Raw genomic sequence first — 14611 nt, forward strand, 5'->3', positions numbered from 1 at the left:
GAGTATACACACACATATAAATTATTAATAATAATTTAATATTAATTTAGTATAACATTTTCATTTTGGTTAACAACTGCATAAAAATATAGAAATAAAAAAGAAAAAATATTATATTTAAAATATTTTAATCTGTTAATGACTATAGAATTTATTTATAAACAAATAATATTTATAAACATTAAATATATTCTTTGATTTATTTAATACTTTAAACTATTCATAAGTGTGTGTATATAATACACAATTTATATATACATATTTATATAAAAAATTGTTCAGTTTATCATACTGTCTATTACTAATATTTATTACTAAACATTTTCTTTTTTTTTTTAGATAAAGGATGACATATAAGTCATATAGTTAGTTTATAATTTATTATTTGATTTAATATCATATCATACCCAGAGTTTAAAAAGAGGTTCAACAGTTTAGCGTGAAAGCTGGTCTGTGATGACAGAGTGTCCAATAGGGGAAGGGAGGGCGGGGCTACATGTGATGGACGGATGCTGTTTGGCCAGGTGTGCCGCTAGCAATTTTGGGCTCTATGAAAGAAAATTAGGTTGTGCCCCCTACTGCACCCATATCACACCAAAGATACAAGCCAAACTAGTTATCCAAAATCTTTGTCTGCAATTTAATAATACTGACCTATTACTTTTGCTATTGCTTTTGACCACTAGGTATCAGTATTTAGTAAGAGACCTACCTATAGTCACAAGAATATATTCTTCTGGGGATGCAGGGGGGCGGGGCTTGATGTTGAAGGGTGGGTCTGCGCGCGCAGGATGGAGGACTTTAAACAAAATCCTAATATTAAACATCCCAAATGCTTATACAATTAAATTAAGACATCGTTATATAAGAATGGATATATATTTGTGCTTTTAGCTCAAAAATATATATATTTCTTTAATATTTGTATTATTTTAAGGGGATTTTACTTAATATTAATTTCTAAATGATATACTATTTATCTTCTGCAATATCAGGGTGTAACCTCTAGATGGCTGTAGAGCCCTATATATAAATACATATAAATACTTATAAACCGTTCGCTACAGAGTGAGAACTTAAGATATAAAGCACGTTACTTGTATCAGGTTATTCATTGATATATTTTCAGACATTATCAAAGACAACATTTAGTAAAAGCTGATATTTAAATGTTGATTTGAAGTGTCAGTTATTATTAAATCTGGACAGAGAAAGCATTTTGTTAGGCTACTCATGCTAGCTGCAGCGTGATGATGAGGTGTATCATATTTGAAAAAAAAAATCTGCATTGCAATCAGTAACTGGTAAATTGAGATTCCAGTAGCTTTACTGGCATGATAAAAATACTTTAGATAGAATTGACAGCGCTTCGAACCAATGGTATTGAGCATTACAGGCTACAATTCATCATTTTCAGTCACGTGACTGGTCGAAGACCTGTCGGGCAAAACATTCACAGAGTTGCAGCAAAAAGCTTGTCAATTTTCCATTTGTTTCCAATCCACAAATATTTAATCTTTTGATGACCGGATTCATATCTTCGGCGACCTTGAAGACATCTCTAATTTAACAGTTTACCATCTGATCTCACTCAGTGACTCTAGGCCCCAAAAGTGTGTGGGCCCTTAGAATTGTCCTAACTTTCCCCCTTTAGTGGCTCCCCTGTGTTTGGTTAATGCAGGATGAGCTACTAGCAGCTCGAGGGGTGGGTTTATATCAGTCAGAGAGATAAAGGAATAGACCGAGGGCCGCATGAGTCCCGCGGACGTCTCTCACGCCTGCATCTGCTCTGGTTTATCACGCAATAATGAGCTTACACAGAGGGCCAAAACACAGCCCATTTTTCAAAAGGGACAAACATATTGAATGCAAATTGCTGCTTCTTAGAGAATAGATTGTTTATTAATGGGCCGGTTGGTTCATTATACAGCAACGCTGTAGGTGGGGACAGCAAGGCATCATGGGTAATGGGCTTTGTAGGACACGCAGCAGTGAATGGTTGTCATCTTCATCTTATCTAGCCGTGGGTGATAGGGAACACTGACTGCTGACAGGAATTTCAGCACGCACCTGTCAATCATGCTCTGTCTGGGGTCAGAGAGGTTACTCATAAGGCAAACATTAGTTAATATTAAAGCATTTCTGTTAGAGACCCCAGATATAAAACTGTACTGTGAGTGTTTATGAAAAATGCATGCCGACTTTTTTTGTAAAACAGGGTTAAAGCTTGAGTCAGTATTTATAGCTGTAGGGGAGACAGGGGCTAGTTGTCACAATAAAACCACACTGACATACATTAAGGGTCACTAAATAATGAAACTGTGCAATCAGGTAGCTGTAGGGGAGACCATTGATTAAAATGTATTGCGAATCAATTTACATTTAGTATGCTACTTTGTGATATATTTTAACAATTTAAATTGACTTTAAATAGTATTATTTATGCACTATTAGAGATTTATTAATATTTTGAATTATGTTTGATTTTGAATTTGATTTCATTTTTTATTTGTTTTTTTTTGTTATTTTTTTTTTTTTTTTGTTTTTTTTTTTTGTTACTATTTTGGTTTTATTTTGTTTTATTTTTGGTACATTTTTATTATCTTTTTTGTAATTTCTAATTAGTAATTTTAGCGCTTTGTTTAGTTTTAAGTTTTTCACCTAATATTTATATTTTTATTTTATTAAGTTTAGGGTTTCACCTAATATTTATATTTCTAGTTTATATTTATAGTTTTTTTTTTATATTTCACCCTAAATGAACAAAAACATTTTGAGTTATTTATTTATTGATTTATTATTTTTTGTTTTTTGTTATTTATTTATTTATTTTTTTTTTTTTCTATTTCACCCTAGTTAATTTTTTAGTCATTTCGTTTTCTGCTTTTATACATCACTAGGTTCAATTTAATATTTTGTTTTTTTTGTTGTGTTTAGTTTAGTTTTTTTTTCGTGTTATTTTTATTTTTTTTTTGTTGTTTTTTTTGTTTTTTTAGTTTGTTTTTTAGTTTATATTTATTTATATTTTTTTTTTTATTTTTTTTTTTATTTCCATTTCATATCTTAGGTTTTAGATAAACATTTTAATGTTTAACATTCCAGCAAGTAGTGCTACAAAATATCAGAACATATAGGTTTTGGATGGAAAATAGTTAACTTTGACATTACTAATATTATTTTTACACATAAAGCACTGAGGTGAACAACAGCAGCACAGGAGTTTGTACTTTATTCTGTCTTTCGTCTGAACAAACAGTGGATCAGCGTAAAGCCCTCGGCTGACCTCTATCCACAACCAGCACTCTGATTATGTGCACTGCCGTGTCTGTTTTGTTCTTTGACTTTATAGTCTTTAATCTGAGTCGAGGAAGATCAAACCGGCGTCTCTAAGCCAATAAAGAGTTCAGAAGAGAACGAGAAAGATCATGGCTACACAAATAGAGAGGAGAAGAAAGCAAGCGTCATTCATACCTTTGATCCTCTTTCATTAAAGATAATCTCCACGTCTAAGATCTTCCCAAATTGCTGCAGAAAAGGAGAGCGAGAGAAACAGAGAGCAAGGGAGAGAAAAGCAAGATGAAGACGAGCATAAGAGAGAGATAAATCGATTAGGAGCCTCTGTGTCCATGAGAAAAGTGGGGCTCGAAACCTGGGATGAAATAATAACATCACGCATCCGGCAAACTGGAAATTACATAACACACAGGACATGTTAGATGCTTCCCACTGCAGGCTTCATAAAACAACTTTTCCTGAGTTTAGATTGTGAAAAACTTTTGCAATTCTGTGGCTATAATCACATTCCACAGCATTATTAAATGTCTGCAGACTCTGAGGTCTCTGGCGTGAGGTATGTAATGTGAAGACTGCGGCATGTGGTTTCTAACATGATATTTTTTGAAGTGAGGTCTCTGGCATGAGGTCTGTCAGGTGAGGTTTTCATGAGAAGTCTGTGGCGTGAGGTTTCTAACATGATATTTTTAAAGTGAGGTCTCTGGCGTGAGGGTCTGTCAGGCTGGCATGAGGTCTGTCAGGTGAGGTTTTCATGAGAAGTCTGTGGCGTGAGGTTTCTAACATGATATTTTTAAAGTGAGGTCTCTGGCGTGAGGTCTGTCATGTGGCGTGAGGTTTCTAACATGATATTTTTAAAGTGAGGTCTCTGGCGTGAGGTCTGTCAGGTGAGGTTTTCATGAGAAGTCTGTGGCTTGAGGTTTCTAACCATATTTTTAAAGTGAGGTCTCTGGCGTGAGGTCTGTCAGGTGAGGTTTTCATGAGAAGTCTGTGGCTTGAGGTTTCTAACATATTTTTGAAGTAAGGTCTCTGGTGTGAGGTCTGTCAGGTGAAGTTTTTTTTTTTTTCTCAGCAGAAGTCTCTGGGGTGAGGTTTTGCAATGTGAAGCCTGTAGTGTGTAATATGATGTTTTTGCAGTGAGGTCTCTGTGAAGCCTGTAGTGTGTAATATGATGTTTTTGCAGTGAGGTCTCTGCTGTGAGGTTCTTTATGTTTCGGTGGTGTGAGGTTTCTAATGCGTTGTTTTTCCAGTGATGTCTCTGGTGTGAGGTTTCTAAGGTGAGGTTTTTTTTTCTTTTCTTTTTTTTATCAAAGTTTGTGTTGTGTGAGGTTTCTAATGTGATGTATCTGGAGTATCTGAAGTGAGGTCTCTAGCATGAGATTTATAAAGTGAAGTCTGCAGTGTAGGCTTTCTAATAAGATGTTTTTGCAGTGAGGTTTCTCAGAAGACTGTGGTTTGGGGTTTCCAATGTTATATATATGGAGTCTCTGGTGTGAGGTCTACCAGATGAGTCTTTTTTTTTTTTTTTTTTTCAGAAGTTGTCTGTCGTGTAAAATTTCTAATGTAATGTATCTGAAGTCTCTGGAGTGAAGTCTCTTGCATGAGGTCTATCATGTGAGGTTTCTCATGTGAATTCAGTGGTGTGAGGTTTCTAATATGATGTTTTCGCATTGAGGTCTTTGGGGTGAGGTCTCTCAGGTGAGTTTTTTTTAGATTTTTATTAGAAGTTTGTGGTGTGAGGTTTCTAATATGATGTTTTTGCATTGAGGCATCTGGCGTGAGGTTTTTAAAAATATCTGTCTGTGGTTTGAGGTTTTGAATGTGATGTGTTTGGAGTGAAGTCTTTGCTGTGAGGTCTCTCAGGTGAGGTTTTGTTTGAATCTGTGATGTGAAATTTCTAATGTGATGTGTCTGAAGTCTCTGGAGTGAAGTCTCTAATGTGAAGTCTGCAGCGTGAGCTTTCTGATGTGATGTTTTTGCAGTGACCCCTCCGGTGTGAGGTTTCTTGTGTGAGGTTTTTCATTAGAAGTCTGTGATGTGAATTATTTAAGGTATCTGCAGCCTCTGGTGTGAGGTCTCTGGCTTGAGCTCTCATCAGAGGCCTGAGAGTGTCCCTGAGAGAGGAAACAAATGGGTAAAACAGGCCATTTAATTATGTACACATTTAATTTTTATTATTATAAAGATAAACTGAACTGTGTGTGTACAGTCTGTTTTTTTTTTTTTTTTTTTTTTTTTTGCTTGTTTGCTTTTTTTTTTTTTCTCGTCTTTTTCGCTGATGACAAGCTCCTTTTTCCTCTCTCTCTCTTGTTTTTGTTGTGTGGCATCGCTCCCAAGGGGGGAAACGTTCACCAATCTTCGATTTAGCTTCCGTGCTGTTTGGATCGTTAGAAAGCGGAGGGATGAGGGACGAGTGCAAACCCCTCTAATGAGCGCAGAGTGAGCGCGGCTTTTAATTGATGCCTGCGATGGTCGTATTATTTCATTAAAAGTAATTACCCTGTCGAGCATGCTGCATCGCCATCATTTGGCCACTGCGGTAGAAAATAAAACCTCTGTGAGTGCCCTGCCGGATGGAGAGAGATGACTCTGGAAGTGCTAATAGGATCAAAAGTGTTGCAGTTGTCTACAGACACAGACTACAAAAAAGGGATTGATTCTAATCAGGGGTCAGCGCTAATCAGACTACATGCTAATGTTAATTAGCTGTTTGTGTGAGAGAGGAGAGGTCAGGAAAGAGTCGCTAGACATGAGAAGCAAAGATTCGGGAAGACTTCATCTTCATTAACAGCACTGCAATTACAAAGAAAAAAAAAATCACGCAAGATCTCTTTAAAATCTTGGTTGTTTCTACTAGACAGCGGTTAGATGAAAAGAAGAGTCAATGCATTTTTTAAAATAAGATTCCTGCTTCTCAGATGAGAATAAAATGAGATCTCTTTAAACTGTTCCTCTTAGACTTTGATGAAATTAAGTCTTCTGCTTCTCCAGGCAAACAGACTCCAGTAATCTCACATTTCTCCTCTAGAGTTTCAGTAGAGATCTCAACAATGTCTCACACTGTGCTCAGATTTCCCAAGATAGTAAAATCTGCAATCAAACTTCAGAGATCACAATATGAACTCGAATATTTCTCATCAAATGATCTCAACTGCTCTCCAAATTAATTTTGTGCCTCTAGTTTTATTTCTCCAAATGAATTTGAGGTGAAACATCTGAGAGCATGCTGATGCTAAAATAAACTGAGTGCAATAACATTTCAAGAATGACTCTGTGCATGCTCTTTTTGTTTGTGCTACAGCTGCAATGGCTTATTGCTCATCCAATCAGCATCTGTGTGAAACTGTAGGCTGAAATCTATCAATTTATTCAAATGAATGCACATTCTGCGGAGGGCTCAATCAGAGACACACAAACACATTAACTCCCCAGCGTGATCTCTGTGTTGTATGGTGGGGTTTTCCCTGGCTAGCGTGGCGCAGATGCTAATTGTTTTAACCAGGCCTAATGGACCAGTGATAGAGATTGATTAGTTCGGTGGGAAAGTTGCGTATGGTTGGGGAAGTGGTCGTCTCTACTGAGCATGCTCAGTTACCCCCCGTGGTGGCAGTTTTCTCATGCATACATGCAGTAAAACCTTAGCACAGCGCTGCAGGGAATGAAGCACTTAGTCGTTTTGCAGAGGATTGTGCTGCAACTGAATACAATTGAAGCTGCTTTGAATAAAAGCACATGTCAAAGGCATAAATGTCTGACAAATTATTACATTATGATATAACTGGTTGTGATCAACAGCTTGCCAGTATCACAGTTTGCTATAGAAAAAAAACTGTAAACTGGAAGCTTACAAAGTGTGATTTTAACAGAAAAGCATTCAAAGAAATTCAACACGTGCAGTGTATTCCGGGAAGTCATATAATGTTAATTTAATAAAAATGATGAATATATAAACCAAATAAAATAAATCTGTTTGCATATGAAACATCAAACTTTTAAAATATTTGTACATTTTATTAATCAATAAAACATTAAAACTAAATCAAATTAAATATTAAAATCAAAGCTAAAATATTAAAACTATAAAACACACATTTGTCAAATTTATTTTTAAAAAAAAAACGGTTATGTGAATAAATTCCGAATAGCAATTCTCCAACCTGTTTGCAACCTGAATTCCTATTAAGCAATTGAATTGGCTTATTATGCACCAAGTACCCTGCCAAAAAAGCTCATGTCGTATTCTGCAAACCAAAGCAGTATTGAAGGCAGTTTCAGAGCTCCGCGTCTTTTGAAGTGCTCTGATTGGTGGGGTTTTCTTTAATGCGAGTGTTCTCTCCATACCGATGAAGACTTGTTCGCTGCTCACAGGAGTCAGATTTAAGCAGATCTTTAATTCCGTCTCTTAAAAGTGGAGAGCCGCAGGTGGAATGCTAACATAGTGTCTGCACAGCGGGAAAGCCGATGATGAAGGTAAGGCCCCCTGTGAGAGAAATTCCCAGCAGCCCTTGAGGCCCACAGGCAGAGGGGAAGAAGAAACAGCCCTAAAGCTAACACAAAGCCAGAGGTTTTACTTCTAGGAACACTCTCTCCTACCTCACATTTCCGTACGGACATCCTCAGTAATAAACCACTCGGCTCCGGATAATGAGCCTAGTACTTCTGCACTCATTAGCGACTCCCAGACTCCAGCGCTTTAGCCTGCGACGCTAACCTGACACCCCACTCATTGACTCTCCGTTAGCCAAGCAGCTAATTAGCTGCACTGCTTTCTCTTGGCAAACCTTCAGCCATGCTCACCACAGGCTAAATCTCCATTAGCCACGAGGCTAATCAATGCCGCCAAGCTTTGTTAGCGTGGGATCGAGTCATTAGCGTGGCTTACTTGAGTCTGTGCGGGCAGATGGAGCTTATAGCGCGTGATTACGTCTTAAGGTGTTGGGCTTACACGGCTACTGCATGGCCATATTTCATTTGTTTACCCTCAGTGATGTCTTATGCAAATGTGGCTAACTTTCAACATGCTAACAGCATGCAAAAGCCCTGTAGTGCTTCAAGCAATTACAGCAGAGTGCGATCCATTTGGTTCTATTACAATGTAAAACAAGATTTTTTTAAAGTTGTAAATAAACCAATGATTACTGGAGTACAGTTTATAGAAAAATAATATTTCAGTTTTTCTTCTTCAAGGAGTTTTTGAGTAAAACCTTTTTACTTGTGAAGGAAAACAAATTAAAATTTGCTGAAAATGCAGTCACCCTCAGGCCATCCAAGATGTAATTTCTTCTTCAGAACAGATTTTGAAAAAAATGTAGCATATCCTCTGGAGTGAATGGGTGCCGTCAGAAACATCTGATAAAAACCTCACAATAATCCACAAGTAATCCACACCACTCCAGTCCATCAATGTCTTGTGAAGAGAAAAGATGTGTGTTTGTAAGAAACAATTTAATCATTAAGGCTTTTTAACTTTAGCTTCTGTCCAAAATATAATAAAAAATATATATATTAATAACACATAAATAAATACATAGAGTCTATAATTAATAATGTTTTGTCCAGTCATAAAGTCAATCTCCTCTTGTCTCTCACATCAAAATCCAACCACATATGTGTTTAGAACTGCTTCATACTGTTATGGCAAGGAAACGGTTCTTGATCTGTGCAGATTTCTCTCCTCATTCAGACTTGAGAAAACAATATTATGGACTCGTATTTTAGCAGGAAGTAATGCACTGAAGTTAAAAATGTCTTAATGATAATTATGTTACTTTCAAACATGCAGCCTTTGCTTCTTATTGTTGATTATTGTGATGTTTTTATCAGCTGTTTGTAATCTCATTCTGACGGCACCCATTCACTGCAGAGGATCCATTGCTGAGAAAGTGGTATAATGCAAAACTTTTCCAAATGCGTCTTAGAACATTCAGATATTTATAATGGAAAACAAGACCAAAGTATTGAGTAAGAAAGGATGCCAGCTTGGTTAGTAGTGATTAAATAAATGTCCCCAGTCGTCCATATTGTTTTTGGCATCCATATTGAGTTTGCATCATATATCTCTGGACAACCTATGCACTATTACTGCGAGCTAATTACTGTGCTGATTTGGCATACACAAACCTGGCAGCCTCAGAGAACAATAATCCAGCTATCACAGAGCATGATGGGAAACGAGCGAGGGGCCACAGACCATGTTGTATGTAATTTATACGGCTACATGGCGGTCTGTGCTGTAATTAACATCATCTTTTTGACAGAGCCACCGGCCGACACCAGCCCAAACAAATGAGCGCTGTTTAAAGCAGCTTTTCTGGCCAGCCTGCTGCTGACGGGTCATTAAGATGATTGAGATGATTTTAGCAAATAAGAAGGAAGCGGTGTGTGTGTATGTACACTTAGTCAGCCCGTAGTCATCTTATTTACCCTAAAGGTAAGTTCACCATATCATATGCAGAGAACGTTTAATGTAATTCATATATTCAGATATAAAAATGTTCTTACTCAGTATTTTTGTCTTGTTTTTCATTACAAATATATACTCATTCTTAAATAAACATATATACTTGAAGCAAAACAACTTAAGATACTAAGTCTTCAAAATTAAGGGTGTTTTCACAGCTGGCCCATTGTTTTGGAACCTGGTGCATTTCCCCCACTTAGTTCGGTTCGATTGGGCATATATGAACACGGCAATAGCGCTTGGATCTGCACCAAAACAATCGGTCTGAGATTGCCTGAACGAGGAGGTCTCTGCTCGATTGAAAACATACTCTGGAGTTGTTCGGATGTAGTGAGAAAGCAATCTGATCTAACAGACCATGAACCAGGCTATATCACAATGTATAATGGGTAATTACGTAAGTTCCGTGAAAAGCATTAGCTTTGTTATTTTGCTTTTGCTTTGTTATTTTTGCTATTTTTATTCTGATCTAACAGACCATGAACCAGGTATATATATATATATATTATATAATATATATATAATATATATATATATAATATATATTATATATATATACACACTTTATAAGAATTAAAATTACGTGACAAGTAATTTTGTTTCTCAAGTAAATGTAATTTAAAATATTGAGTAGGAATTATTATTATTTATTTTTCAGTGAAGTAGCTAAATATTTAATATTTGACAACTGTTTATGACAGAAATTACCAACAGCATTTATCCTGTGATACAAAGTACTCAACCTTTTTTGTGTAATTTCACATTTTGAATCAAAAAATAATTTATGTGATTCGTGTAATCCATAATGAACGTGGCGAGACAAGAAACATTTAGCTATTTTGCCTTTTTAAATTATGTACACTTCCACTTTACTTTGCAAATAGTTCAAATTGATTATAAATTTGACTTCTGCATCAGAACAGATTTGGAGAAATGTAGCATTACATCAGTTGCTCAGCAATGGATCCTCTGCAGTGAATGGGTGCCGCCAGAATGAGAGTCCAAACAGCTGATAAAAACATCACAATAATTTACAAGGGTTAGAGTTTATTTTAAGGTGTTAATATTAATTAACTACATGTAGTTACTATGTTTAGGATTAGGGCTTGGCTTAGGGTTACTTGCATGTAAATATGCATAATTAATTGTTATTATAATAATAAGTAAATGTAACGTGTAATAAAGATACCTTAAAATAAAGAGTTACCTCCACAAGTAATCCACACCACTCCAGTCTGTCAATTAACATCTTGAGAAGTGAAAAGCTGTGAATAATGCAAAATCCATCAACATGTGTGACCCTGGAGCACAAAACCAGTCTTAAGTCACTGGGGTATATTTGTAGCAATAGCCAACAATACATTGTATGGGTCAAAATATCCATTTTTCTTTTATGATGCCAAAATTTTTCAATTAGGATATTAAGGACAGATTCATGTTCTATATATATAATATATATATATATATATAGAATATATATATATATATATAGAAATATATATATATATATATATATATAATATTTAATTTTCTACCATAAATATATTAAAACTTCATTTATGATTAGTAATATGCATTGGTAAGAACTTAGTTTGAATTTAAAGGTGATTTTCTCAATATTTCGATTTTTTTTTTGCACTCTCAGATTCCAGATTTTCAAACAGTTGTATCTCAGGCAAATATTTTCCTATCCTAACAAACCATACATCAATGGAAAGCTTATTTATAAAGCAATGTATAAATCTCAATAATAATTAAAAAAAGACCCCTATGACTGGTTTTGTTGTCCAGAAAGCAATATTATGGATAGAGGATGGAGGTTAAAAACATCTTATAATGGACTTGTTTATCAGAAACACACAGCTTTTCTCTTCACAAGTCGTTAACTGATGGAGTGGAGAGGATTACTTGTGCATTATTGTGATGTTTTTATCAGCTGTTTTTATTCTGACGGCACCCATTCGCTGCAGAGGATCCATTGTTGAACAACTGATGCAATGCTACATTTCTCCAAATCTGATAAACAAAAAAAACAAAAAAAACTCATCTACATCATGTATGGCCTGAGGATGAATACATTTTCAGCACATTTTTGTGTGAACAGTTCCTTTAAAGAGTATGAATCCTTAGGTGATGAAACCAGGAAAGAGGCTGCTGGCTAAAAGTCGGAAGTCGTGGCCTAATGGTTAGAGTCTCAGGCCGGCAGGAATTGTAGGTGGGGGGAGTGCATGTACAGTTCTCTCTCCACCCTCAATACCATGACTGAGGTGCCCTTGAGCAAGGCACTGAACCCCCAACTGCTCCCCAGGCGCCGCAGCATAAATGGCTGCCCACTGCTCCGGGTGTGTGTTCACGGTGTGTGTGTGTGTATTCACTGGTGTGTGTGTGACTTTGGATGGGTTAAAAGCAGAGCACGAATTCCGAGTATGGGTCACCATACTTGGCTGTATGTCACGTCACTTTCACTTTCATTATCATGTGTTATAGTGCAGGAAGTTCTCAAACTCACCCCAAACATTTGCCGTAAATCCGGGTCACGGAAGCGGAAGGGGATGTTGGACACGTGTAATCGTTTGGGCTGCTGTTTTTCCGTGGACTCTGAATGCGGCACCTGCTGGGAAACTTCTGTTTGCGTCACGTCTTCCGTCTGTCCAAGCAAAACAAAAACAAAAGAGCCGTCCGTTCATGAGTGCCTCCAGGTTAAACTCACAACGAAAGAAAAGGGAAAAATAAAAAAAAAAAAAAGATGAAGGATAGTAAGTTAGCCTACTTATCCATGGCTATCATTTTTCACTCCAGCGGAACGCGGCTAAACAGACGTTGAGTTATGGTGGCCTACCTGAGGTCATGCATCTACAATAAGATTATTAATCTCCACCTGTTACTGTCTGAGGAGCCCAAGCACACCAGATATACTGACAAATATCCTGCACACACACACACACTCACGCTCTTGGAGGCCATTGGCTTGTTGTTTCCATCATTATGTTGATGATCCGCCACAAATGAAACTTCAGACGTGTGTGACAGATGTTTTCTCTCTCCGCTAGCTCAGTCGAGCAGAACGACACACACACACACAAAATCATTTTCATGTGCTCGCTTACAGCAGCATGTCATCAGAATGTCATCATTGAGGTAAAAAATGTTCAGATTCATTCAAACACACACACACACACACACACACACACACACACACACACACAATGGCAACAACATCAACAAATCTCCCCAGAGCATCGCTGGCTTCATCAAAACATCAACACACAGCACCAACATTATTGCATCAGCTCGTAACGGAGACACACACATACAAACACACTGTGTGGCACGCGTGCAAATACATGCAGTCAGTTCTGCCAGTAATTTGACAAATCTCACGGAAACATGAAAGTATCCTGTATGATTTAATGGTAGAAATATTGCAAATGCAATTGATGATGCTTTATGAGAGAAACGACACAAATTTAAGTCATTATTCACTGAAAAACTCATCTGCTGCAGGTCTCAAATATTATAGTTAACTAAAAGCATAAAAAAACAGTTCTTGTTACTTAAAATAAAATAAAAATGAACTGAACTTCAATAAAATAAAATAAAAACTTAAGCTTATTTAATTTAAATAACATTCTCAGCATTTCTCATTTTTGTTTAGTTTAACTATATGTACTTAACTAATTTAATTTAAAAAAAAAAAAAAAAAAAAAATAGCGATAAAAAAAACTATACAGATATTACAATATATATATAATAATATATATATATAAAACCTATATAAAATGGATAATAAAAAATGACAAAAACCTGAAAAAAATGAAAACAAAACAAAAACTATTTAAAACTATTAATACAAATATAATCAAATTTGTACTAAAATAACACTGGTCACTTGTAAATTATAAATACTACTGGTTCTCACAAATGCATGCATGGAAAAATAAATAAATAAATAAATAAAAAGATATCACAAAAACACATGACAAAATTAAACCTTATTTTAACACTATTGCATTGCACTGACAAAAATAAATAAATAAATAAAATAAATAAAGCCAGTAAACACATTTTCACCCCAAAATCTCATTACTGTAACGCATATGTTTGTTTATAGTTCGCATTGATGATTCTCATTATATTCCCATTACTGTAATAGTGTCATTTTTTAATGTTATTGTCATAAAAAGTACTGTTATATATGTTTTTTTGTTTTAAATCAGCAACGTAATGGCATATAAAAATACAACAAATCCTGTAATTTAAATAACATTATTTATACTTTTTCTCTCCATTACAGAAATGAGAAATGGGGAAATCTGTATAAAAGTCATAAAATAATGTTCTAAAAATATGAATTACTTATTTGCCTTTTGATTTCAGGGTGAACTATGACCGGAACACGTTTCAAATTAAATTATCATATTATTATTGTTATTATTATTATTATTGACATTACAGAAATGAGAATTGGTGGATTTTTTTTCTTTCTTATTATTTCTTTTGATTTTAGGGTGAAATATGAACCAAACATTTCCTTACAAGTTTTCTGACATGCACCTTTTTTTTTTTTTTTTCTTCTGTACATGCGAAACACATGCTGGTGTGGACTTATGCGGCGCGTGATTTATGATCACACGTATGTGCATGCAGACACATGCAGTACATAATTCATTACACACACACTCAACGCGCTGCTCCGCTGCAGGGAGGAGTGTGATACATCGTTCTCATTTATCTCCCAGCATTAATCACCCCAGCATCATCATCACCATCATCATCACCAGCGTAACGACCGTCAGCTTTATTGTTGCCATTATGATAATCACTGTCCCGGCAGTAACGAGGCTCGTTTGTGCTCTTTTA

General features: G+C 35.8%; 1 protein-coding gene across 6 annotated transcripts in view; it reads right to left on the reverse strand.

The window, feature by feature from the left end:
- Positions 1-14611, reverse strand: part of LOC109110213 (RNA binding protein fox-1 homolog 3-like) — a 148660-nt gene that overhangs the window by 22053 nt on the left and 111996 nt on the right. For 5 of the 6 annotated variants that reach the window (XM_042747516.1, XM_042747517.1, XM_042747515.1 and 2 more), the window contains 2 exons: positions 12261-12398; positions 3472-3525 (listed from right to left, as the gene is read on the reverse strand). In XM_042747516.1, the coding sequence (XP_042603450.1) occupies positions 3472-3525; positions 12261-12398 (192 nt within the window). The remainder of the gene's footprint in view (positions 1-3471; positions 3526-12260; positions 12399-14611) is intronic. The other variant, XM_042747519.1, reaches the window with a different exon arrangement.

The sequence above is a fragment of the Cyprinus carpio genome, chromosome B21 (genome assembly GCF_018340385.1).
Source record: "Cyprinus carpio isolate SPL01 chromosome B21, ASM1834038v1, whole genome shotgun sequence".
Lineage (NCBI taxonomy): Eukaryota > Metazoa > Chordata > Actinopteri > Cypriniformes > Cyprinidae > Cyprinus > Cyprinus carpio.